Consider the following 24864-nt stretch of genomic DNA (forward strand, 5'->3'; position numbering starts at 1 on the left):
TATTCCTCCGAGAAAATGTCCATTGTTCCATCACACAGAACATATCCCTCACTATGTCTACAGCCTAATGTTTAAGACTGGGAGGATCCATTTTATCCCAGTAGAATGTTACTCCTTTTTATCTTCAACACTGCGGTTGAGTATGGAGTTGTTTCTTTTTAATGTGAGGTGTGATGAAGAAATTAAATACTTCCAACCAAATTCTCTCCATTTCCTTTCATTCCCCCCCCCCCCCTGATATTTGTGCATTTAGTTCTGATTCCTATTTTACATTTACCTAATGTACAAAGAGCTATTATCCTTATGGATTTGTTAACTCTGATACTGTATGTAGATTGTAATTAATTTTGGTTTATGGTTTAGCTCACCTAATGTTTTATATGTTATATTCTTTGCTCGGATCTTTTACTTCTTGTGCTGCTGTAACACTTTGTTTTCCCATTGGCATCAATACATTTGTATCTTGTTGTAGCTTTATTTTGGTAAAGAAGTGATACAGATGAAAAAAAGGGCTTACCATAGAAAGTTGAACTAACAGATGTATCTTGGACAGCTTCTGCCAAGGGAGCTAGTACAAACAAGAGTCAGATTATAGCTCCACTGGGACATTTTATGTTACAGAATGCAAACATGGTGAGAAATGATGGTTCAGGAGTTTGTAATATTACTGTGCATCATTGGAGACCACAAACACTCCCTGGCTGCAACCTTTTCTCAGTGCAGTTTGCCTGTGCATCAAAGATATGCATGTTATGTGCATATCTTTGATACACACATGCAGCATGTGAATGTTACACTTTAAACTTGTATGTTGGTTTGTCTGGTGGATTGATGGTATGTGGCAGCTCCCATGACCACTCTTAAATTGAATTAAAGTGGATAGATAAATAAAGAATTCAATGAAAATTGTCATTTGTATTTTTCAGATAAATCGACTCAATCCTCCAAATATCTGAAATCCTGGACAAACATCCTGTCCACCTGTCTTGGCACAAGGACAGCGTCACATTGTGGGATTTATGGATGCCACTATGCTTCCTCTTTCTCTCTCACTTCAAAAGCACAGGAGTGGGGTGACAGGCCAGGGGAGGGTAGCCCCATTGTTAATTGACCTTTTCAGCTGAACAGAGAGGTGAAGGGAAGAAGAAGAGAGGACGACAATAGGGTCCCATTGCCTCTCCAGAACAAGAGGGATGCACCGCCTAAAAAAGATAGACCAGTCAGAGCACATATAGACCTGCAGGGCTCTCCTCAGACAACCCCAAACTGAGAGAATGAGGCAATCAATCATGTTGGCTGCAGCTCACTCGGAACAAATGGCCTGTAGCCTCCAGCCTGCAGATTGTTTTTTAAAAACTATCTGTCTTGGTGCTTGAGTGGTTCAGGGTATGCTTTAAGGACAACATAGTGCACAAGCATGAGGTGTTACTTACCAGACAAACAGTTTCCTTACATCTCATTCCACTGCTGTTGGGGTTCAATGGGACGATAGGTACTCTTTTCCCACTTCAATAAGGGGATGAAGCTCAATTAGCATTTCACAAGTCCCCTTTTCCTCCTCCATTGCAACCTTCCCCGCGGAGCCCATGCTTTCTCTGGGGATTGTCCTGTTTTGGGCTCTTGTTGCCGTTGGCAGGGTGACAGTATTCGAGTGTGCAAACTTGTGCTATTGTCCACGGGCCAGAGGGAGCCATGGAGACCCCATAATATGACACAGGAAAATGTTTGCTGATGGCAATTCTATGGGCTTTGTCCGACTCTTTCTCCTTCATGACGACTCGATTTAAGTCTCTAAATGTTTGACTACAAATGCAGGAGTGCTATCCAGCTCCTTTCCTTTTGTCCCGCGAGGTTTGAATGAGTAATTCAGCCTTTGTGTCGCTCGATTGAGGGGGCAAACAGAAAGACAAGATTCTTGAGCGTTCAAGCCCCTTTCCATGGTTATGCACTCTTTAGATCCCCCCCCTCACCAAATCCTACAGCTGACATCACTCTTGGGGAGGGTATGAGGCGTATCTAACGTTATGTTAAAGACTCAACTTTAACAGCTCCAAAATAAAGTTAAAATGCATGCACATTTCAGCAAAACTTGCACTTATTTTTTATTCATGCACACTCTGGGTTTTAGGAGATATTTGACCAACTTGCGGAAATCACCATGTAGGAGAAATATCGCATCCCCTCAGCGGCTTTTTCAGGTCTCCATGACAACAATTTGCAATGGTGAAGAATTCGATACCAGGGCGCTCGGAGGCTGATTGGGGTGTATTGTGAGGGGCCTGGGGTCGCTGATTGGTTCAAGGAAAGCACCATAACTACAAGGAGTTTATATTCATTCAACTTGTTGAAGTGCTCCTACTGCAGCCTGGAGAGAAGTCTGTGCTTGGACTGTGGCTGGATTCATCCACTAGTGGTGAGCAAAGGGTTATTACTCTTAAAATATCAACTCAGAGGCATCACATTCAATTTAGGCTTGATTGCAGATTTCCTAGAATGGGCTACATAATAATGTGCAATTACGCGAAGTCTAAATTGTTTTTCTGATTTCCCTTAAGAACTTGATGGTGGACTACAAGCTACAACATGGACTGATTTGATCCAAATATTTTTCAAAAATGGCAAACGCAGACAGTGAGGTCAAGACTTTGCTGAATTTTGTCAATTTGGCATCCAGCGATATCAAAGCGGCCTTGGACAAGTCAGCTCCGTGCAGACGCTCCGTGGATCACAGGAAATATCTGCAGAAACAACTCAAGCGTTTCTCTCAGAAGTACTCCAGAGTCCCAAGGTGCCACACGCACAGGTCTCCTGAGTATGGAAGCGCCAAACCTGTGGGGACTGCTAACCAGAGTGTGAAGGTCACAGAGAAGGCCAGCTCTGATGCTCAGCGTGTGGAGAATGTGGGGAGCGCAGTGGAGCAGGTGCCTATGAGGAAACGCCAACTACCAGCCTCGTTTTGGGAGGAACCTAAGTTGACACAAACTAAGGAGGAGCAGTCACATATAGGACAAAAAAAGAACCCTACAGGCACATGTGAGGTCAGTGAAACTGAAAAGAGGAAAAGGAGTTATGATGATGACGCAAAGGCCACTCTGTCTGCGTCCAGTCGACGCAGCGCTGCAGATAAAGAGACTCTGAAATTGGACCTGACCTCGCACCACTGTGTGAGTGTGTGCGGCTGCTGCCCCTTCCAGTACCACGGACACCAGGTCCTCCACAGTCATATTGTTGTCCCCCATCCGCCCCTGGGATTGTGGAGCAAAGCAGCAGAGACAGAGAGACCTGAGCATCTTTATGGACAGAAAATTCACACGCACGTTGTGGTCAAACCCATACCGACCAAACCCACAGTCCAGTCACCGATCTTCAGTGTGTTTGGATTCATTTAATAACTCTACTAATGGACCAGTCACACAAAAATGTGTAAATAGAACTAATTATTCTCATTTTGTGTTCTTCATCTTTCAACATTGTACACGAGACACTTCCTAAAGCACTTATTGGAATGCTTCATCCATTTGTATTGTTTAAATCTAAAGGACTATGTTGCACTTTCAGAATCATGCTCACTTTCATGCCAGACTGATGCCTTCCAAGATTCTGAAAACTGACAGTAAGTTTCTATTTTTAGGTCTCTGCAGAGAATGACTGCTCTTTTTTTCACTACCAAAAGACATGCAAATGAATGAGAACTTTCTGTTTTAGTTTTCTCTTTCAACTATGAGAATAGAATGTCAGACAAAGATTGCTTCTTCTTTGTCAAAGTAATGTTTGATAGGCACATTTGAAACAATGACTTTTATTTTTAAATAAATGATTCAACTTCCCTCCCTTTGGGCATTAGATCATTTTTGCTTTCATTGAGCGTTTCTGTGAAACTACACTCTGATGGACAGATTAAAGAAACTTATTGTCACGTTACATATGTTATAAATATATATTTTATACATAGAGAATTGCATTTACAGATTAAAGATGTTGGATGCAGCTAAAAAAAGAAACACAAATGATAAATTTAGTCACATCTCTGATGCCTTTATTGCTTGAAGTTCATTTTATTGTCAGTCAGCCAGGCTCAGGTATCTGATCAGTCTGTCTGGCAGAGGGAGACTTGGGAGAGATTTCAGTCTGTGTCTCCCCATTTGGGTCCGAATCCTGAATCTGCAAAGGTGCAGCAGTGGACGAGGTGACGCTGTGGACAAGACAAATAAAAAAAGACAAAGGAGATTGTCACTTGCATATTTGTGGACTACGTTTGCGTCGTATGCATGTGTGAAGAAGTGAAAGACACGTTTGCATGTCTGGTTGATAAGATTTTGTCAGACATACATGACTTCCTCTTAACAGCGAGCCATTCTTCTCGGCTGTCCAGCAGTTCAGTGAGCTTGCTGCACCGCTGAACATGACCAACATGCTCCAGCAGCAAGTCTATGATCGGTCCAGCCCATTCACACATAACTGATGTTGAGATCCACTCACAGAACTGAAAAAGGAAAAAAACATAAAGGACATACAAATCTCACTTATTGTGAAATCCATGACACTGTTTGTGCTTATTTTTCACACCTGTGTTGCTCTTTCTGGCGGCTCACTGCAGTTTAAAGGAAGCAGATTGTCATTCTGTAAAACACATACATTGCTGCCAGCAGTTCTTATATGGGATCCTCCTGATGTTGGGTGAGCGGCACAGCCGTATGTACAGGTAAAACAGGAGAGGGCATCACAGCCATTGTTCAAAAGGCACTTGAGTAGAGGCAGATTATTCATACAAAGTACAACAACAGCGGGGAACGTAGTGGCGTGAGAGGGTATTCTGGCGTTGACATCTGCCCCTCTCTCCAGCAGTAAGGACACAGTGCTGACACAGCCCTGCCGTACAGCCATCAACAGAGGACTGACTGGGTCCAGGCTAAGACTAGCACCAGCGTTCAGCAACACCTCTGCTGTCTTGGTGCTGCCGTTGGCAATTGCAAAGTAGAGGGCTGTTGCTCGTCGATCAGCATACTGCATGGAGCGACTGTTGGCCAGCGTGACGTTTACATCTGCACCTGTCTTGAGTAGCACAGCTGCAACCGTGTGTCTGTTGTACTCTGCTGCTAGGTGGAGGGGGCTGATACAACTGTGGCGGAGCCTGGCTCGACTTGTCACTGAGACAAGCAGGGAGACAATCCTGAACACAAAGGGAGGACAAAAACACATAAAGACAACTAATACAAAGCAGTTTGTAGAACTCATATCATAGCTCAAATGTACAACTAGGGCTGTCTTAGATTAAATCAATTCATATTTAACTAACACTCATACGATTTTGTTTGATCAATCAGATTTAAATCTTTGAAATAACTCATTCAGCAGGAAAAAAGCATGAAAGAAATGACTGATGGATTTAGTAAATCTTAGTCCATTAAGACCAAAACCAATTAGTCAACTAATATATTAAAAAGGGAGCAGCCCTAACAACAACAACCTCTATTATACATTATAAATACACATTTTGTATCCAAATGTTACATCTTCACTAATGCTTTCTATTATAATAATGCTTGATTAACAAGTTCTCCACTTACTCATGGTGACCATATTGGGCGGCAACATGTAGCGGCAGCAGTCCTGAGTTAGCAGGTTTGTTGGCGTCTGCGTTTTTAGTCAACAGCACCGCTACGCTTTCCCGGTGGCCATTTTTACTAGCCTCATGCAGCGCTGTGACACCATCACACGTCTGCATGTTCACATCTGCACCTAAAGAAAAGCATTGTTCCTTTATAACCTTGAAATGGGGATCAGAAACATGAAAAGGAGGAATATTTTGCGAAGAAAAGTACCTTTCCCAATAAGGTAGCACAGTGCCCTCATCTGTCCTCGCTGAGCTGCTGCAATGAGTGGTGTGATGCTGTAGGTGTTAGGTGGATTGATTGCAGCCCCGGCTCTTATTAGTATCTCACAGATCTCTATGTTGTTAATGGATACAGCCTCATGGAGGGCCGTCCAACCCTGACCACACCGCTGGTTCACAGTGGCTCCGTAGGACAGAATGAGGCTCACCATGTCCACATTCTCCAACACACAGGCTACAGAAACAGACAAGACACGTGGCTGTTATACAGTTACACATCTTGTTTTTTTCTAAATCTGTTGTATACAATTGATTTCACAGCTGTACCTTTGTACAAAGGGGTTTCTTTGTTCTTGCTGCTGATGTCGGGGTCGGCGCCTGTCTCCAGAAGGCACCGCACACATGACAAGTGCTCACACGACACAGCAAGCAGCAAGGCCGTCTGCTCCTGCAAGGTCCGTTTGTCTACCGAACCTGGGTGGACTGGAGCAGAAAATATACTTCACACAAACCAGTTGGGTGATTCATTTAGCATTTTGTACACATTTAGCACCAAACCTCTTTGAATAGATCTTTTCCATATCCTCACAATGAGCCCATGTGATTTAAAGTGAACAAATGCACTGTTTTCATTGGTTTCAATGTCCTACCCCTCAGTAGGATCTTTAAGCACTCCATCTGTCCACAGAAGGCAGCATCATGCAGAGGTATCCACCCATCTTTGTTCTCCTTCAGCAGGCTGAGAGGAGCGGATGTTGCCAGATCATTAACAGCCTTCACATCCCCTCTCCTGATGGCAAATACCACTGGCTCAACATCCCTTGAAAGGAGAGAAAAAAAGATCTTTAATTGACTTACACTTAAATGCAATCAAGTGTGATTTTAGACAAACATCAGCTGTTTGAGGGCTGTAGTTTTGATGCAATGGGGGGGGGGGGGGGGGGGGGGTACGGTTGGGGGATGTATGTGAAAGGGGGGGGGGGGGGGGTTGCAGGGGGTTCATTTAACCTGAATAAGATTATAACTGGTATGGTATGTCATTACATCAATATTCTTCACTAGTTACACAGAAGACCTCGCACAAGGACTACCAACACACACACACACACAGACACACACACACACACACACACACACACACACACACACACACACCCGTGTCAAACAGCCCACCACAACAAAAGACTCACTCCGTCTCTGACGTTACGTCGCTCTGACTGTCTCCTCCCCTCCTGTCTCCTCGCAGTCGCGACAGAACATTACTACATTTACCTCCAGCATTACGGAACTGAGATAAGTATTCAGAATAGCTGAATTTCGTCATGTCTGAAGACAGATTTCCTCACACAGCGCGGCGGCGGAGCAGCGTGCAGCGGCGAGCGGGGCTCAGCTGTGCTGCCTCAGATTATTTTGGGACTGTATTGTCAGGCGGCAGGGTGACGGGTTTATCCATATATGTAAAGACACTCAGACATCCAGAGATAAGGCGAGCAGCACTAGAGATAATGCAACCTGAGCAGAGTTGTCTTTCTTTGCGTGAAGCCTTTATTTTATTGGCTGGTTTCCACATTAAACATCCAGATAATGAAAAGCACTAATGTTAAAGGCGACTTTAGGAAGAATAGGCCTAGTAAAATATGAAAAACACAAAACAAGGCATAGCATAAAGAAGTAAAAGATACACCCACCACAATTCATGATGCACTGCACACTGTTGAATGCCACAGGCATTGCTGTCCTGTACTGTTGTACTGTTATTTGAATCTTACTGTTATGAGAAAATCCTTCATTTTTGCAAAGAGAGGTGGCTGTAAGTAAGGCTGTAAAATCAAGTGGACTATACGGTAACCAAGATTTTAGAGGCCATGTGTCCGAATTCCCCCACTTCCCCCATCCAGCCTTATACATTTTGGACAAAAACATATTCAAATAAAATCATTTTATATCGCAGGTATTTATCACACAACACAAATGTGAAGTACTGGCTTCATTTTAATCTACAAGCTTTATGTTTCCTCATATGCCTCATATGCTAAGTAAGAAAAATATGTTTTAAATATATTTTAAATTCGGTTTGGCTGCATAGTTTGTCTGGCAAAACTTTAACTTCTATAAATAGATTATTTTCCCTTTAAGGCAAACCATCAGGTATGTGTTAGTCACATGGGCACAGTTACTGTACATAATTATACATGTTCATGACCTCTGGGAAGACCTCATGAGCTTCATGTGCCTCCATTTTTAGATGTTTATGTGTCTATATATCTATACATCTATATATATATAGATATATCTCTATATATATACACACAGTGGCTTGTAATTTACTCACTAATTCCCTTTTAGTGGGCTGCAATTTCTCCACAAGAGGGAGGTGTTCTGTCATCTACAGGACATTTAAATGATAGCAGCAGCAGTTTATACCTGCAGATGTATACATATACAGCTCTTATGGTAGAAAATATTAGCTGCTGCAAAACCAGGCCACCTGCAGATAATAAGTAAAAGAAAAACAGCACTGGTGTACTGTTTTTCTTTTAGTTTCCCGTGAACCAGATTTAACATTAGGCTCATTTCTTTCTCATCTGGAGAAAAAGTCACCTGTACTGAGCTAAACCAATGAGCTGCATATTTAAACAGTTCCACAAAACCCAAGTGTTTACTCCAAATATGCAGCACAGACAAAAACTAAAAAAGTTAATTGCTTTATTTAAATTTATATAGGCAGCTAGAATATGAATTTTTAACCACAGTTTTCAAAGGAATTACTCAGGGATTGTTTTATTATAAGACATTTGCAAAGGGAAATCTCATAAGTGTGTGTACTGTACAATACTTCTGTTTAAAAAGTGTCTTATAAAGTACTATGACATATCCTCACCTGAGCAAGTGTACTGTTGTGTTGGCTGAAGTGTGGAGAATCAGGGAGCAGTCAGCCAGCATGTGTTTGATGTCATTGTTTAGTCTCTGGTAAAGAGACCTGGATCTGCTGACTGTGATCATCACAGGAGGAGATGTGTTGTCCAGTCTGAGGACCGGGACATCCAACAGTGAGCTGCTGTCTTCTTCACGGACCAGAGATGAAGCAGAGGATCCAACAACAACAGATTAGAAAACCAAAGTGAGAACACTTATAGCGCCAATTTAAAAAAACAGATTTGCAAAGTCCGTAAAACAAAGGATGACATACCAACAAGCACAGTATAATACACACATAAGTCATGCTGTATGAATTAGAGACCAAGCTCATTTAACAGAGCTGAAATCTGCACCAGCAGACATCAGAGAGCAGCAGCTCAGGCAATGAGGATAGATGCCTTTTAAGGGCATGTTCAACTGTGTTTGATTCCACTCGATTCTGCTGCTCCAGAGGCAACGCTGAGGTGAGGTCGTGTGTAGTGTTACAGAGAGTTATGCAGCAGAAAGTTGGCATAAGAATAACACATAAAGCTGGCGTTACAGTTAATATGCACAACTATGACTTTGATTAAAGGCCTTAGAAAATACTGTATATTTGTAAACAAGGAATAAATGCACACACACACAGACAGAATGAGGAGAGATTTGAATGACCAAGTGTATAAAGCTGTTAAAAGAAACTTGCCTGTAAAGCTTGAATTCAAAGACTTTAACTCACCACATGACAGTGTTCCTCATCCTCATTCACAGAAGTTGCTTTAACTTTACAAGTGTGTCAAGCCACCTTCACAACAAGAAGAGTATCCTTCTGTTGTATCAGCTCTACTCACATGATGAAGTGTGAAAATGTGCACACAACAACGACGGATGATTTTTGTTTCACAATCCATTCTTCTGACGTGGTTTAAGAGAAATACTTCCTGCATGTAAACTGGAAGTGGTGTCTGCTGGTTTACTTGACACAAACAAGTCTATTAGCATATCTATTTAAAATTGGAGTAACTCAACTATGTGAACTAGCTCTGAGGCCGTTTCCAAAAATACTGTGGAGCCCCACATCTTTGGGCCAACAAAGACAAACTTGGTTATTTAATGCTGTGTTATCTTTTATGTTCAGATGAAATGTGACAGGAACTGCAGACAATCGATCATCACATAAATAAATAAATGTGTAAAAATAAGATATGCACATGGATGCTAGTGCATGTGTTGTACCATACATATAATATAAAGATATATTTATTGCATATATCATTTATATTCAAACTAAAATATATCAAATCCATATTGATCAGTCTACCCATTTTAATGTAGTGGACGAAGTATTAGAAACTCCTCGATAGCACAATACAATTAAACATCACCACTGCAAAGTTAATGATAAGTTAAATGATCACTTATTATCATGAAAAAACTGAACATTACCACGGTGAAGGTTGGATTCAGTGCAGGCCTGTTGTTTTTGAAGGTAGTGGTAAAACTGAGAGGTCGTGTTCAACAAATTAACTCTTCACAAAATGTCAGGTTCAAATGGAATTTTTGCTCTTAACATTGTTCTCAGTTTAACACGGTATTAACACGGTATGACACAGGTGTAATTACTTAACTATGTCCCTGTCCCATTCAAGTGTGTCAGCGAGCCTGGTCAGTGATTACACTTGTGGTTTTCCTGCTATAAAGACAAATTGTGTGCTGGTAAAAGATATTTTGGTAAAAATTAAAGTGGATGCAATTTTTCTTTTTATGTTATTCATTTAACCTTTGCTTTTCCTGTGATGACATGTCATATCAATGTGAAAAAGGTCTACAAATCTAGAAAGACCTTATCCACCCAAAAATGTGTTTTGCTTATTGTGATTTGTCTTGGATGTTTGACCTTCACTGGGCAGAGTGATGAGCGTGCAGAGTTTGACACAAAAATGCTGTTTTCATATTCATCTGCTGAAAGAGGAAAGTTTCTGTGCATTTACGTCAAATCTGGATCCAAGACGCTAAGGTACTTTGATGTTGTGACCCGGTCAATACGCAACTTACACAACTGTGAAACTTCATAACCTCAAGTGCACAAACGCTGAGAACATCTTGCATCCACCAGTCCTCCAAAATATTTGTATATTCACAAAATTAGGAATTTTTAATAAGAGACAAGTAAAGTATTTGTAAAGAAAAAACTTTTTAGTCCAATTCACTCAAATTATAATTCAAAGCAGAGTATTTATATTTATATATATATATATAAAAAAAAAACATGTCTGAAGAGGATCCTAAATGAATAGTTGGAAATGCAGGAGGCTTTTACATATTAATTATGCCATTATTATTATTATTATTATTATTATTATTATTATTATTATTATTATTATTATTATTAAGGTTGGGCGGATTGATTATCAAAGTATTGATACTACCGATACTAAATCTTGTTTTGAGGATCAATTTTAAATTTTAATTTTAATTCACTCACCTTACTCACATATTTCTCTTACATACAAGTACATTAGTAGCTGTTAACATAAAAAAAATACTGTATTGATATCAGTGATTCTAACATACTTGGATCAAAACCAAATCGCCCACACCGACCTGTGTGTATGAAATTGTCATATCTCACTGGTAAAGACTGCAAAGTAGCAGAATGTCTCATGTGAACTCATAACAGAGTTGATAACATAACATAACATAACATATGTTATCAACTCTGTTATGAGTTCACATGAGAAACACCTGCCTGGACTTCCGTCAGCAGAGCTTTGGACTTGGTTCACGGTCCGCGGGATTTGGACCGGAGTGAGCGCTCTTCGTTTTCTGCTCGTCTCGGACCTCCAACGATCTCATCTCTCATTCAGTCAATGAAACAGAACCGCCTCTCTGGCAGTTGCCATGACAACGGAGAAACGATCCCGGCACATTCCCTGATGTCTCAGCTGCGGTTCCCTGGCAACAGCTACACAAATCCAGGAAAACTTCCGGAAAAGACCCTCGCTCGTCTTTCTGCTCGCCCGAACGTGGAATAACTGCAGGACTTACTTTTCAGGATTCTTGGACAATATATTTGAAATAAAACAAACATGACGACTTCTTCCCTTCCTGTCTTAGAGAGCAGCGACCCTCGTCTAAAACTGACGGTGGAAAACAGAATAAGAAACATTTTTGTAACACAATCGCAGGACACCAGGTAGGCCTGTGCTTTTATTATAGGCCTACAATGAGCATGCCAACGCACTTCTTTCTAACACCACGTGTTACTGAAAATCAATTTTCTCCTCAGTAAAAGAAAGGAAGAAAATGTCAACCACATACCTGTTGTGACGGAGGTAAGACATAATAAGTAAGCATGTGATAAAAAATAAGAATGCAATTATTTGCTGTCAATCAAGCATTTAGTAAATATCATCATCTAAAAATATTTTTCTATGACCAGTGATGACTCACTTTTTAAGATATTTTAGAGTTTTAGTGTTTTTATATGTTTAGACTCCAAGCAGAGTCCTTGAGGCAGGAGTGAACACTTTGCAAAAGACCCTGGTTCTGAAGAAACAGGCTGAGTTGGACGAGGTGGACCAGCAACTCACACTCAAACGACGAGAGTTCAAGAACTGTGTGGAGACTCTAGCTCGGAGAAGGTCTGAACTGGAAATAAGACAACATCAGGTGAATACAAACCCTCTGAAACTGTTTAAAAGCATAAATGATTACAGACTATATCCACTGATGACATTGGCTTAATACACATGCCCTTTGGGTTTGTACTTTCACCCAGACTGAAGAGAGGGCGATTAAGTTTGAGAAGTTTGTGGCTGAAAATGAAGCAAAGCGACACCGAGCGCTGACGACATATGAGGCTGCACGGGAGCTGAACATTTCGAAACAGAGAGGGATAGAAGATCTGACAGAACAGTTGAAACAACTTAGAGCTAGGTAAGTACCTTAAACCAAAGCCATATTGTGAGGATAATGCTCATCAAGGCATCCTATACCTCAGTCTTACCATATCTCAATTCACAGACATGAAGTTTTAAAGGAGAGAATGGCAAAATACAAAATCTATGAGGACTACTTGATGAAAACGCTAGATTATCTCCCCAACAGTAAGTTAAACTGACTTTTATTGGCCTCCATATGCAAACTTTACATGAACCTGTGCTGTTTATTCTCTAAACGCTGGCTGTAAGACGGACCAAACTGAACGATCTCTTTCAGTTTACCTTGATAATGGGTCTGAATCTTTGGTGATGCCCATCATTCGGCGCCACGAGACCCTGTCCATCACCCACCGGGAGCTGCTGCAGCGTCTGGGGCGTCTGGAGGAGGAGGTGGAGCAGGGCCAGCGACACCTGCCGATCATGAAGCAGGACCACAGTATTAAAAAATTGGTACAGATATTCACTGCAACTTCTCCTCAATTTAGGGTGCTTGAATGAACAACCTATTAAAAGAGTTGTTATGTTTATTGCAGATGGCCAATAAGGAACTTTCGGAACTCCAGAGTGAGTTAGAAACCCTCAAAGAGAAGAACAAGAAGGCAGAGGTTAACCTGCTGATGGAGCAAGGCCTGTGCAGAGAGAAGGTATGCTTTGGAAATTATCCTTAGCTAATTTGAAGATAGGTGTTTTTGGATAGAAACGTTGTCATTGTGCCAATATCACTCAGGTTAAGGAAGTGGGTTGCTTGCTTATGGCCATCAACAACCTTGCAGAGCAGTGTTATCTAGCAGCATATGGACCTCTGGAAAACATGAACATGCTGACAATGATGGACATGGTGAAGGTAATATCTTAAGAAAATACTTGGTTACTGTTCATATTGTAACACTAGTAATTTACGTTAATTTGCCCACCTTTTAACTAACCAAGAGTATGATTTCAGGAGTACATCCTCGACAAGGCAGACACAGAGAGGAGAGTGAGGAGACTGATGGAGTCGGGGTCTGCCATGACAAGTAAAACAGCTCTGACAGAAAAGAGAGAGAAGGGGTCAATGAAAAGCATCGGCAGTAAAACACAAATCAAAAGTTCAAGTAAAGTCAGTAGAAAGAGTGAGACAATGAGTTGATGCTTAACTTTTACATTAACATGGTGTCACTGCTTACAATACTCTAAGTTTGTTGAGTGTGAAAGTTCAGTTTTTACCTTGGAAACAGTAGTTTGACAAAACAAAATGAAAACAATTTGACGAGCATAAAAACCAAGAAAACTACATCCCATGATGAAGAATGTGAGAAAAGGTTTAAAGATCTATAAGTGGGTTAACTCTTCAATTCTTCTGTAACAGATGTTCAGTGTTCAAAACTGTTAATGCACTCAATTTTGCACTTCAAATGTTATATTGTACATTTCTTTTTTAAATAAGGTGATCACGTGTATTCGAGCTTCAGAACTTTGTAAATGTTTGTCTCTGGAATGTAATGATCAAATAATGTCAGACAGTGATACCCATCAAAATGGCATATGCAGTTGTATGTATGCAATTTCTAACATATTTAGATTATACAAACAGCAATGAGAAAATAAGTATTTTAATGATGCAGAATAAGATTTATTTGTGATATTCTGCATGCACAAGGTAAATTTCCCAGTTGTGGGGCGAATAAAGGATTTCTTATTCTGATTCTGATCTATCAATAAATACAGTAAATATAATGCAGCAGATGCAATCTGAGTTTTCTGTTGTAAATCCTACATAAACATACACACATACACACACCTGCAGGACCAAATGTTGCAACCATTTACATGTTCTGTATTTACCACAAAATGTGTGCTTGTACAAGTTAATGCTAGATTCTGGCCTGCTCCATGTCGTCAGACACTGACATACAGGTTTTCTTACAGCCTTCTTGTGCAGACAGTGATTATGTTGCAATGCTACTCCTTTGAACAATGCAGTTAAAGTAGCACATGTTCAAACATACTTTTAGTGGTTTATCTTTTCAGTCATTTTCTGTTCCTAAAGATTAAGTAATATCTGTGTTTTCACTTTTTAAATACTTGTACTTTACTTGAGGATTTCCATTTTTTGGTTACTTTATACTTCTACTTCACTACATTTCAGAGGGAAATAATACACTTTTTAATCTATTACAATAAAGTGAAAATCATAGTTAGGCTTTAGTTAGGAGTTTAACAACACAACATTTGATGCATTATTACATGTAGCCTAAAGTAGTTTAAATAATCAGCCCTACCATCACCAGATACAATACAATGCAGTACTTATAATTGGCTGATAATAATTCTGTACTTTGACGTAAGTAAGATTTTTTTTACATTTAATTTGGCTGAAGCATTTCTTCCACCACTGTAGATGATCTCGTACAGCTGTCGTCCGTACAGTGATGGAAATTGGAATATGGCTAACCCACAAAAGGCTAATGTGTGGTGAATGTTTCTGTTAAACTAAGTCCCGAACAAAGCAAAAGGTATTACGCCAGCATTAAATAACCCCGTACTGTCCCTTTAACGCGAGCACGTGGTACATGCAAACATCCGGTTTACAGAAAATGGAAATAAGATTGCAACAATGTTTTGACACACGGGTTTGACGCACGGATTCTTGCTCAACTGTAATTACGTTTTTACCTTATTCCCATGTTGTTGAAGTACGAAGGTATGTCGTGCGGGCAGTCGACCCCTGAAACTGTTGTTTGGTCTCAAAATAGTAAAGCTGTTTGTTTCTCGACAGATGGAGGCGGGCAGCCTGGTCTCATGCCGAGAGGACATTTCTTCGCTGTTTCCTGAGCAAACGCCGGGTGCAAAATATAAAGTAGGACATTCGGTTGGGGCGGGGTGGGGGTTTACTGCAGGTGGACATGGTCATCCCTCTTAACTCAAACTGCATAATTATCATACCTATTGTCCTTTGTTAGGATTTAAGCAGCCAGTTTCCTACCGTCAGACAAGTGCGCGGAGATGGAAACTGCTTCTACAGAGCCCTCTGCTTCGCACACTTGGAGTCAGTCCTACACAATGCCAGGGCTTTGCAAAGGTCAGTTATCCTCATTACTGCCATTTGTCCAAACTGACGTCACTTATAATTTAGGGTGGCCTTGTGTTACTCGTTTCTCTTTCAGATTTAAGGAGAAAATTGTTCAAACCTCCGAAGACTTCTTATCGGCAGGCTTTGATGAGAGTTCCTTCAAGCACCATTTGAACACAGTAAATAATACATTTTTCTTTTTGCAGTCACGTTTTATTTTCTTACCAGGTAGCATTGTGTGAGTAAAGCACGAATTATAATACACCTGGAGAAAAACAATCTCCATTAAAATGCTATAGTGTTTGACAAAATGCACATTTAAAAAAGGCATAGAAACGTGTTTAATACAAAATAGATGCTTAAGAATGTTGTGGTGGTGTCAATCTCTGATATGTGACGCTACAGTCAGCTGCACAACACACTTTCATTCACAAGCTATCTTCTGGATAGGAAAGTCACTGATAAGGTACTGCATCACCTTGCCTAAAATAATGACTTGCTTGGTAAAAGAACTGCATATCAAAACCAATTGGACTTGCTATGAAATCCTGAAAGCCCTTTGGCACTCATCGATCCGTTCATTAGAGCTGATAACAGGAGTGGCTCTGTACTGCCACTAAGCTCTTTAGTCTGCAACTCGAAAAAAGGTGCAGGGAATAAAACATTAAGAATTCAAGGCACACTTGTAGACCTAGTAAGAGTGTTTATAAAACCAACCTGTGAAAATACCTAAATGATTCTGTTCTCTTGAAGGTCGTTAATGTTGTGGAGCAGTGCCAGGCTGATGAGCAGGAAGAGACGCTGCTCAGGCTCTTCAATGAGCATATGACGTCCGACAGTGTGGTGCAATATCTCAGGCTGCTCACTTCAGCTCACCTGCAAAACCAGGCAGAGTTTTTCTGCAACTTTGTGGAAGCGCCCAATCTACTAGTCTACTGTCATCAGGTTAGTAACAAAGTGTTGCCGCAATCTAGTAAACAATAGTAGATCCAAGTGTTTTGATTTTGTTTGTTTGTTTTACTAAAAGATAAGCCAAAGAAACTATCAGATTTGTTAATGTCTTCACTTTCTTCATTCAGGAAGTGGAGGCCATGGCGATGGAGTGCGATCATGTGGACATCTTAGCTCTGTCGCAGGCTCTGGATATTTGCATCCACATCGTCTCCATGGAGGGCGATGAACAGCAGTTGGCTCACCACGTCATTCCAGAGGGTGCACAGCCCTCCCTGCACCTCCTCTACCAAACGTCACATTATAACATTCTCTACCCACGACCCCAACACTGACCAGAGATCCACGAGGACTCAGCTCAACTCAGGAATATTGACTTTGGTTGAATAAAATCCCAACTGGGTTTTAAGACACTTATGAAAACAGATTTTTATAAAGTCTTGCAGTGTACAGCAATTCATCGACATTTCAAAATACAATTTGTTTTGCACATTGTGCATTAAGTATTTAAAGTTACAATTTCGAAGATCTCCATGTTCTTTTTGGCAGCGTCTATGGTGATGAGCGCTAACTGCAGGTGTGTTTTTGGATCTCACTTCCCATGGATCATGATTATTCCCAGGAATGTCATCAGACAATGCAAATGCACAGGCGTTCATCAGTGGGCCAAAGACTCCATCTCCATTGTGTTTCCTCATTATGACTTAACATTTATTTAAATGAAAATCTTGGGGATTATTACTTTAAATGAATTGAAATTAATTTATGTAAAACATTACATAAAAATCAACAATTACATAAATCCTCTCCAAATACACATTCCATTAACATGTCACTGCTGCTGCTGTTCTTTTCTCCGCTGTGGTGGAACACCTTTCTTTAACTTCTGTTTTTCCTCCTGCATTGAAACCCTAGTAATGGCACTTTCCCTCCCTGCTAGAGGCATGTTAGACAGGGAGAGCCTTCCCATTTGAGTGGGGTACTTGGTCATAATCCCCCTCTTGAATACCGGCTGGGAGATCAGATGCTTCAAATGCTTCTTCATCCCCTTTACCACCTTCTGCTGCTCTCTATCACCATCCTCATCCCTTGCTCCGCCTGTAGACATAGATGGCATATTCAGTTGTCTGTATTTGAACATTTTTAAATAAAGGGAACCTGTTACAAGAGATCTTGTGTTATGTTGATCTTACCGATTAAAAGATCATCATCCAGGTCCACCTCCAGGGCCTTCGCTGCTTGTCTGAACCAGGAGTTGTGATGCTTCTCCCTGCTGTTGTGGAACTCAATCTTCTCTATCCGTCTGGCCAGGTTTACCCGCTCCTGTGGAGGAAGGCACTACAGTTAACAATCAAATATAATCTTTTAAATGTCCCATAAAGGCAGGACATAATGCTGGATCTTACCTTTATGGCCTCCATGCATTTGGTCTCTATGGGGAACATGGGAAGATCCTCATCCTTCCCAAGAGCCCTGTAGATCTTTTTGAAGTTCATCATGTCATCTGGGCCCATTAGCAGCAAACTGAGCCCCTCTTTGGTGGCTCTCGCTGTTCTGCCACTCCGATGGACGTAAGTCTCAGACGTCCTTGGAACCTGAAGTTCACAGGAGAACATTATGAGAAATAATTACACCAGGTACCGGTAAGGCTCTCTTTAGTCATATGTTGCAGTAGAACGGCCTCGAATACACTATTGCAGTTAAAAGAGCTATACAGTTAAGTAGTACCCTTGTTTATATAGGACAAAACTCATGTCTGTTGAATATAAGTAACTGTTTTCAAAAATAATAAATGCTATAGACAACAATCACAAACAGCTTACTTGGTAATGAATAACATGCTGAACATTGGGGATATCCAGTCCTCGAGCTGCCACGTCAGTAGTCAGCAGAACACAACTGTGAATGAAATGTTGAAATATAAGCATCAATTCAATAAGCAATGAGTAAATGGTGCAGTTGTGAGTTGATAACATGCCAAGGAAGTGCCACTAAATAGATTAATTTAAGTACATCTCAATGTGTTGTAAAACTTGTGTATGAAACTACACAAGTTGTCTACACGTCTGTCCTTTGAAGAGTCTCCTCCCTGATGAATAAACTGAAGAAAATCTCAAACTTAAAAAATCTTGCACTATCGGAGGGACTTATTTTAGTTTTCCTAACTACTTTGTTTGGAAACTACAGAACGTTTTCTGTTCATATGTATTATGATAAAACTCAACGATGGAACTCCTCATGGGAAACATAACCCAGGACAAGCATACCAGATAACCCTGTAACCCTCACCTCTCCCTCTCAGCAAACCTTTCCAGGTTTTTGAGGCGTTGCTTCTGGTGCATGTTGGCATGAAGAGGCAGTGGAGTACGGTCCAAGATAACCAGCAGGGAGTTCAGTCTCTTGATACAGTCTATACTGTTGGCAAACACCATGGTGCGGCCAGGATACTGGAGCAAAAAGTAATAAAGGTAAAAGTCCTTCTCCTCCTTCTGACAATGGATTCGGGTCTCAGTCAGAGTCTCCACAGTTGCCTCCTTCCTAGTAAGGTCAACAATTTTGGGTTTGGACTTGATCCCCACTTTCTGCATGAGAACTTCCAGCTTGTTCCTCTGGTCCAGATTCTTCTTCTTCTTCTGCAGGACGCGTTTGGGCAGGGTGCAGGCCATGGTCAGTGTGGCAGAGAACACAAAAGTTTGCCTCTTGGGATTGTAGTGAACGGTTTTCAGCATCTCCAGCAGACTGTCCAGCTCTGCAAAGTGGCCTCTCTCCACCATGCGATCTGCTTCATCAATGACCAGGCACCTGTAGAAAGAAACACAACCAAGAGTAGTTAAAGCCAAAAATAATTATATAATAAATATTAGATAAATAATCAACCCTTTAAGAAACAAAACCCCAAATGCTGTTTATTAAATTCTGATGAATGAATAAGAAAGTAGGACTGGATGAGTGTTCCAGTTTATTGCCTTTCAATGGCTTCATATTGTGATGACATGATCATAACAGTGTTTTACAAAGTTATGTCATTAAAACCTAATATATTATCCTGAACTGCATCAAGCTTGAGAAAATTAAATACTAAAAAGAATGTTTACCAAATACCAAATATTACATTATACAGAGTTACGGCTGTTTTTGTCCTATATGCGTGATGACCTTTTTATGATTTATTATACTAAATGTGATGATTTTAGACATCTATAGATGTATAGATATATTTTTGGGAAACATTCGTATGGCAATTTGTTTCAGATATCCTGATTTGTACCATATTGATAAACCATATAAGGAAGAGGTGTGAACTGTGGCTTACTTGAGTAGTCTTAAATTCACCAGATGTGGATGCCGCTCCTGGATCAAGTCCCACAGACGTCCCGGAGTGGCAACAACGATCTCTGGTCTGTGGTTTAGTATCCTTCTTTGTTTCTGCTGTGCCATTCCACCCACCACTATCGCTGTTTTGATGTCTACACAACAGTAACAGCTTTAATATCTTGACATTCATATTTCTGTTTAAGTTAGAGTTTTTTATTAAATCAAAAAAACTTTAATGACTCACTTGTAAATTTTGCGATAGCATCAATATGGTGCTTGACCTGAACAGCCAGCTCCCTGGTGGGAGTGAGCACCAGTCCAAGCAGTGGCTGCCTGCGACCAGCAGCAGCTTCTTCTGCTTCAGCGGTGGTTTCAAAGCCAAACTCTACATTTTCGATGACTTTAACACACCGCCTTTCATCACCATCTTTTTCTTCAATGTCATCCTGTTCGTCTTCAATGTCATCCTGTTCGTCTTCAATGTCATCCTCTTCGTCTTCAATGTCATCCTGTCTTCAATGTCATCGTTCGTCTTCAATGTCATCCTGTTCGTCTTCACTGTCGTGTTCATCCGTGTCACCTTGATCCTCCTCTGTGATGCTTTCACCTTCTTCTCCCTCAGCCTCCACGTCGTCCTGCTCTTCTTCTTCATCTATTGTAGACTCATCTACAGCTGGTAAATACAAACTCTGCACCTCTGTGGGTGATTCAGTGTCGTCATCGAGAGGCTTTTCTGAACTTTTCCTCCACTCCAGGATGGCGTGGATCATGGGAATACCAAAAGCCAATGTCTTCCCACTTCCTGTAATGACATTTCCCACATTAGCTTCACTTAAGGAAACATGAGGACCATACTGTTTAGGGGTGTAAATCACAAGATACAATATTTGCTAATATCACAAAATTTGCAATGATACAATTTTGATTAAATTAAGTAAGTTACATCAACTCACAAAAAGCTACTTAAATATGACTGTGATGATTTGATCGCTCAGTTCTTCCAGACATTTAAATAAAAAACAATCTTTTTTAATTCAAAATAATTTAAAGAAAAGATGATTTAAATTATATTTTGATCCAGATCATTGGATTGTTACACCCCTAATATTGTTATGGGACTAAAACAAAAAGGTATTTTATCTTACCTGTCTCAGCTGCTCCCAGTATATCCATACGATCCCGGATAGCTGGAGGCAAAACCAGGGCTTGTATAGGGCTCGGTGAGCTAAATCCAAGACTGCTCAGTGCCTTTAACACAGGCGGGGGGACGAACAGGTCTTTCCATGCACTCACATCAGCATTTTTGTCATCAGATCCAGAACGTACTGCATTTGTCCAATTATTTATCTGCTTTTTGTTTTTGGGGGGCTTTGGCACCTTATCTTGAGTGGACTTGTCTTTTTCCAGACGCTGAGATTCTGATGGAGACTCCTGGTTTGGCTGCGCCTCTGGGATGTTCTCATTTTTTACCTGCTGCTTCTGTTTCTTTTTCTTCTTCTTCTTCTTTTTAATGCTCTTCTTTGTGGGTTTTGATTGGGCATCAGGTTCTGAAGTAATGGCCGTATCTTGTGAAGCTTCTTCTTTAGGAGTTTCATCCTTCCCTCCCTCCTCACCTGCAGCCACATCCTTCTGTGTCACTTCTACAGAAGTCTTATCTGGTTGGTCCGATTCTTCTGCAGTCAGTTTCTTATTTTTCTTCTTGGCTTTTTTCTTGGCCGGTTCAGCTGTTTTCTCTTCCTCTTTGCTCTCCACATCTACCTTCTCACCACCCTCCTCTCCCTCGCTGGCTTTTCTTTTCTTCGTTTTCTTCTTCTTCTTCTTCTTCTTCCTCGCCTCCTCCTCCTTTAGCATTTCCTTTTCTGCTTTAGCTGCAGCCTTCTTAGAGTCCAACAGACTGTAATCTGTGAGCTCTTCAAAACATACCAGACCCTCCAAGCCCTCCTCGGAGAAGATACTGGGATCGAGCTCGACAGCTTTCCATTTGCCTTGCACGTCGATGTTTCGTTTGGCTGGCTTTAGCTTTAGCAGTCCGGACGACATACGCTTGTTTCTGGGCCTAATTTTCATCATTTTTCTACAAATAAAACAGGGTTACCCCCAATATGTTAAACTGCCTCCTTCAAACTGAGTTGTTCAAATCGTATGTGTGAAGTAAGCTAGCAGCTAGGTGCCGAGCCACTCCAACTATACATTAAATGCTCGTAGAAATATCAAAGTCAACTGGCTACATAACCCACAAACAACAACACAACAACTATACGTTAAAACAGCGATACAAGTACTACCTTCGTTGACTGTAGGGTCTTTCGAGTGACAAAATATTGTAACGAATGTTTACAACCACGCATGACACGAGGGCGCAGCCATGACAGTGTCGATCACGTGGTTTGAAAAACTTTATTTGTCGAAAAACAGGAAAGATTTTTTTTTTCGTACAGGATGGGGCTGATACAAAGTAGTATTAGCTGTGGTGGAAAGAGTATTGAGCTATTTAGTAACAATATTACAGTGTATAGATACTTAATACTTAAGAATACTTAAAAGTCCTGCTTTCAAACCTCTAGGATTCAAACTCTTACTTAGTTAGTCCTAATGGTAGGCTACAAATATGCTACTTTAAACATCACAATATACTTAAAACAACAAAAGTATGCATTATAAACCAGATAAACTATTAACACTTCCATGTCAGGTTATAAAAAAAATATCTTGCTTGCTTCTTGCTGAATTTGTAGATAGAATTGTTATGTAATTAATAACGGGTCATGTCTCTAATAAGCTATCAGCAAAGGTTTAAAAGTCATCTGCATACAATTATGAATAAATCACTGCTAGTTAAATCATTTGAATCTTCAAAAAAGTAGTGTGTCAAGTCTGCAGTTTTTTTTATGTTGATATTCAAAGGTTGTTTTCCAGCTCTCACGCAGAATCACAGGTCAAAAAGTGTCCTTGTGCTCACGTGTAGCCTATATACCCAACACTGCTCTCATTTACTATGTGCTTTGCACACGTCTTCTTTATCCGAGGGCTGAAATTATTTAATAAAATCCAAAACACTGAGGGCAAACTACCATATTTTATTTATTAATAGGGATCACATAAAGATTGTCAAACAGAACAGATCGGTATTTTATATGCAAGAATTTTTTTTTTTAAATGCATAAAAATAGCCTTAACCCTAAATAAACACAGTGTCATGTGCAAGCACTTTAGGACTCAAACAGTCAAGTCATGACTAGTGTTTGGTAGGGTCAATTACCCTGCCCATGAACAGCAGGCAGTTTGTTTCTTCATGGTATATGAAGAAGAAAAATGGTCTGTTGATAGTGAAGGTCTTGGGTAGGGAATATGGAATAATGCCAGTTGTTGTGACAGCTGCCGCAGTCGTCCCAACCTCGTCCACCTCAATCACAGCCTTGTGCAGCATCTGTGATTTTACAATAGAGATTTTTATTTTTATTTTTTTAAACATCAATTTCAGATGTTGGAATATTCAAGTATGCAGTTACAACACAGCTCATTTGAAAACTAACCTCTGAAACTTTGAGGCCATCTTCCTTACTCAGCTTTGTCAAATTGGCTGAATTACTGAATATACTGGCAAAGCCCATATCTGGTAAAATATCGTGCAGGGAATACGACTCCTCCATCTTGAATTTGGGCATGTTGACTTCCAGTTTGCTGTGAACAAGAAGACTCACTTTTTATCCGTTTCTGTAGGTATTTGATATTATGTAACAGAATACATATGATAAAATAGCAGAACTACTAAAGAAAAGCAAACCTTACAGGTGAGAGTAAAATGTTTTCCAGTTAATGACTTTCTATGCACTTACACTATTTGCAGCTTTTTGATCCAGCTGTGGAACTTCTCAGCAGTGATCCCATCATCAATCACAGTGTAGTCCACGCCTTTGTTGGGGAGCAGAATAAGCATGGAAACACCTTCCTGGTATGGTAGGTTCAGCACTCTGGCACCAAGGGCAGTATCTTCCATTGTGTAGAACTTATCCACTAAAAACATCGTTGGCAGTTGCACAATATTATAGTTGTCAATGTAGAACGGTGCATTTGCAGTGAAATTGGGGTTGAAAGGCATCTGCCAGGCTCCTGTTGAGGGAATGATAGTTTATTTTGTGGACACAAGAGCTCAAAGCTCAAATGGGAGTCAAAGCATGGTTAATGACCCAAAAGAAAGTTCTAAACTTTACAAGAGTGATTCAACTTACCCTGGAAGAAAATTGTATTAATTAACATGACTTGGGTTAGTGCATCCAGGGTGGAAATCATCTCCATCACTCTGTACTGAGTCTTCTGCCTGATATACTCATTGATGAAGCGGATACTCCCTTTTGTGTCTGCAAAGTCTACGCTTTTGATGTCGGCGTCAAAAAACTTCTTGATTTGGTCTTCAAATGTCTTCTCCACCACAAACTGCCGGCGCGTAAAGAGGGCCATGCCTTGATCTAGTATCAGTGATCCATTCTGTGCGATGTTCTCATGAAGGAGTTTAAAGAGTGTTGGAATAAGTTGTGGCTGGTCAGCCCGTTCCAGCTGCTCCAGGTTGAGTCCCCTCAGTATTTCCTCACGTGTGACACCATCAGAAGCCATTAATAGAGCAGCAAAGCTGGTAGAGATGCTCAGAGGTGAGAAAAAGATGTTCTTGTCATGGTAGCTGGATATTTTTCGGTATAGGTTCATGGCAAAGTCCATATTTTTGAGGGACAGATCGGAGATAGTGGCGCTTGGAAGGTGCGCTTGGTGGACAGGAGCGAGGAAGCACATGAAGGTTACAATGAAAATAAATCCCATCTTCATTTTTTGTACCATCTTATTTTTGAGAGGTTTGGTTGTACAACCTGAAACATGTA

General features: G+C 40.6%; 6 protein-coding genes across 14 annotated transcripts; 3 read left to right on the top strand and 3 right to left on the bottom strand.

Annotated features, from left to right (window-relative positions):
* Positions 1–2015: 2015 nt before the first annotated feature.
* LOC115027051 (protein FAM181A-like) lies at positions 2016–3827 on the top strand. Its single transcript, XM_029460080.1, has 2 exons — positions 2016–2413; positions 2556–3827. Exon 2 carries the CDS (start codon positions 2616–2618, stop codon positions 3387–3389), a length of 774 nt encoding a protein of 257 aa, XP_029315940.1. The 5' UTR covers positions 2016–2413; positions 2556–2615; the 3' UTR covers positions 3390–3827.
* Positions 3828–4010: 183 nt separating this feature from the next.
* Positions 4011–15554, bottom strand: LOC115027045 (ankyrin repeat and SOCS box protein 2-like). 7 transcript variants are annotated; one of them, XM_029460069.1, is made up of 12 exons: positions 15331–15554; positions 13590–13702; positions 12958–13086; positions 12325–12382; positions 8715–8895; positions 6484–6653; positions 6161–6316; positions 5823–6068; positions 5568–5739; positions 4567–5170; positions 4330–4483; positions 4011–4192 (listed from the first exon to the last, which is right to left on the bottom strand). In XM_029460069.1, exons 5-12 carry the CDS (start codon positions 8834–8836, stop codon positions 4062–4064), a joined length of 1755 nt encoding a protein of 584 aa, XP_029315929.1. In that variant the 5' UTR covers positions 8837–8895; positions 12325–12382; positions 12958–13086; positions 13590–13702; positions 15331–15554; the 3' UTR covers positions 4011–4061. The 7 variants fall into 7 exon arrangements, with proteins under 7 accessions (XP_029315929.1, XP_029315928.1, XP_029315931.1 ...); XM_029460068.1 differs by having other exon boundaries at positions 8715–8898; XM_029460071.1 differs by lacking the exon at positions 15331–15554 and adding an exon at positions 15019–15148 and having other exon boundaries at positions 8715–8898.
* On the top strand, positions 11650–14395 carry ccdc197 (coiled-coil domain containing 197). Its single transcript, XM_029460075.1, has 9 exons — positions 11650–11927; positions 12021–12066; positions 12227–12403; positions 12513–12670; positions 12758–12840; positions 12953–13125; positions 13209–13319; positions 13403–13519; positions 13619–14395. Exons 1-9 carry the CDS (start codon positions 11821–11823, stop codon positions 13802–13804), a joined length of 1158 nt encoding a protein of 385 aa, XP_029315935.1. The 5' UTR covers positions 11650–11820; the 3' UTR covers positions 13805–14395.
* On the top strand, positions 15209–17849 carry LOC115027053 (ubiquitin thioesterase OTUB2-like). Of its 2 annotated transcripts, none has more exons than XM_029460083.1 (6): positions 15209–15314; positions 15434–15514; positions 15618–15736; positions 15822–15906; positions 16481–16672; positions 16807–17849. In XM_029460083.1, exons 2-6 carry the CDS (start codon positions 15434–15436, stop codon positions 17011–17013), a joined length of 684 nt encoding a protein of 227 aa, XP_029315943.1. In that variant the 5' UTR covers positions 15209–15314; the 3' UTR covers positions 17014–17849. The 2 variants fall into 2 exon arrangements, with proteins under 2 accessions (XP_029315943.1, XP_029315944.1); XM_029460084.1 differs by having other exon boundaries at positions 15301–15358.
* ddx24 (DEAD (Asp-Glu-Ala-Asp) box helicase 24) lies at positions 17082–22404 on the bottom strand. 2 transcript variants are annotated; one of them, XM_029460066.1, is made up of 10 exons: positions 22279–22404; positions 21139–22067; positions 20533–20795; positions 20238–20496; positions 19992–20145; positions 18968–19480; positions 18502–18577; positions 18085–18273; positions 17872–18001; positions 17082–17776 (listed from the first exon to the last, which is right to left on the bottom strand). In XM_029460066.1, the coding sequence occupies exons 2-10, from the start codon at positions 22061–22063 to the stop codon at positions 17511–17513; spliced, it is 2775 nt and encodes a 924-aa protein (XP_029315926.1). In that variant the 5' UTR covers positions 22064–22067; positions 22279–22404; the 3' UTR covers positions 17082–17510. The 2 variants fall into 2 exon arrangements, with proteins under 2 accessions (XP_029315926.1, XP_029315925.1); XM_029460065.1 differs by having other exon boundaries at positions 21139–22380.
* An 824-nt stretch (positions 22405–23228) lies between these two features.
* Positions 23229–24811, bottom strand: serpina10b (serpin peptidase inhibitor, clade A (alpha-1 antiproteinase, antitrypsin), member 10b). Its single transcript, XM_029460086.1, has 4 exons — positions 24223–24811; positions 23830–24103; positions 23527–23674; positions 23229–23420 (listed from the first exon to the last, which is right to left on the bottom strand). Exons 1-4 carry the CDS (start codon positions 24809–24811, stop codon positions 23229–23231), a joined length of 1203 nt encoding a protein of 400 aa, XP_029315946.1.
* Positions 24812–24864: the final 53 nt, after the last annotated feature.

Source organism: Cottoperca gobio, chromosome 22 (genome assembly GCF_900634415.1).
Source record: "Cottoperca gobio chromosome 22, fCotGob3.1, whole genome shotgun sequence".
Taxonomy (NCBI): Eukaryota; Metazoa; Chordata; class Actinopteri; order Perciformes; family Bovichtidae; genus Cottoperca; species Cottoperca gobio.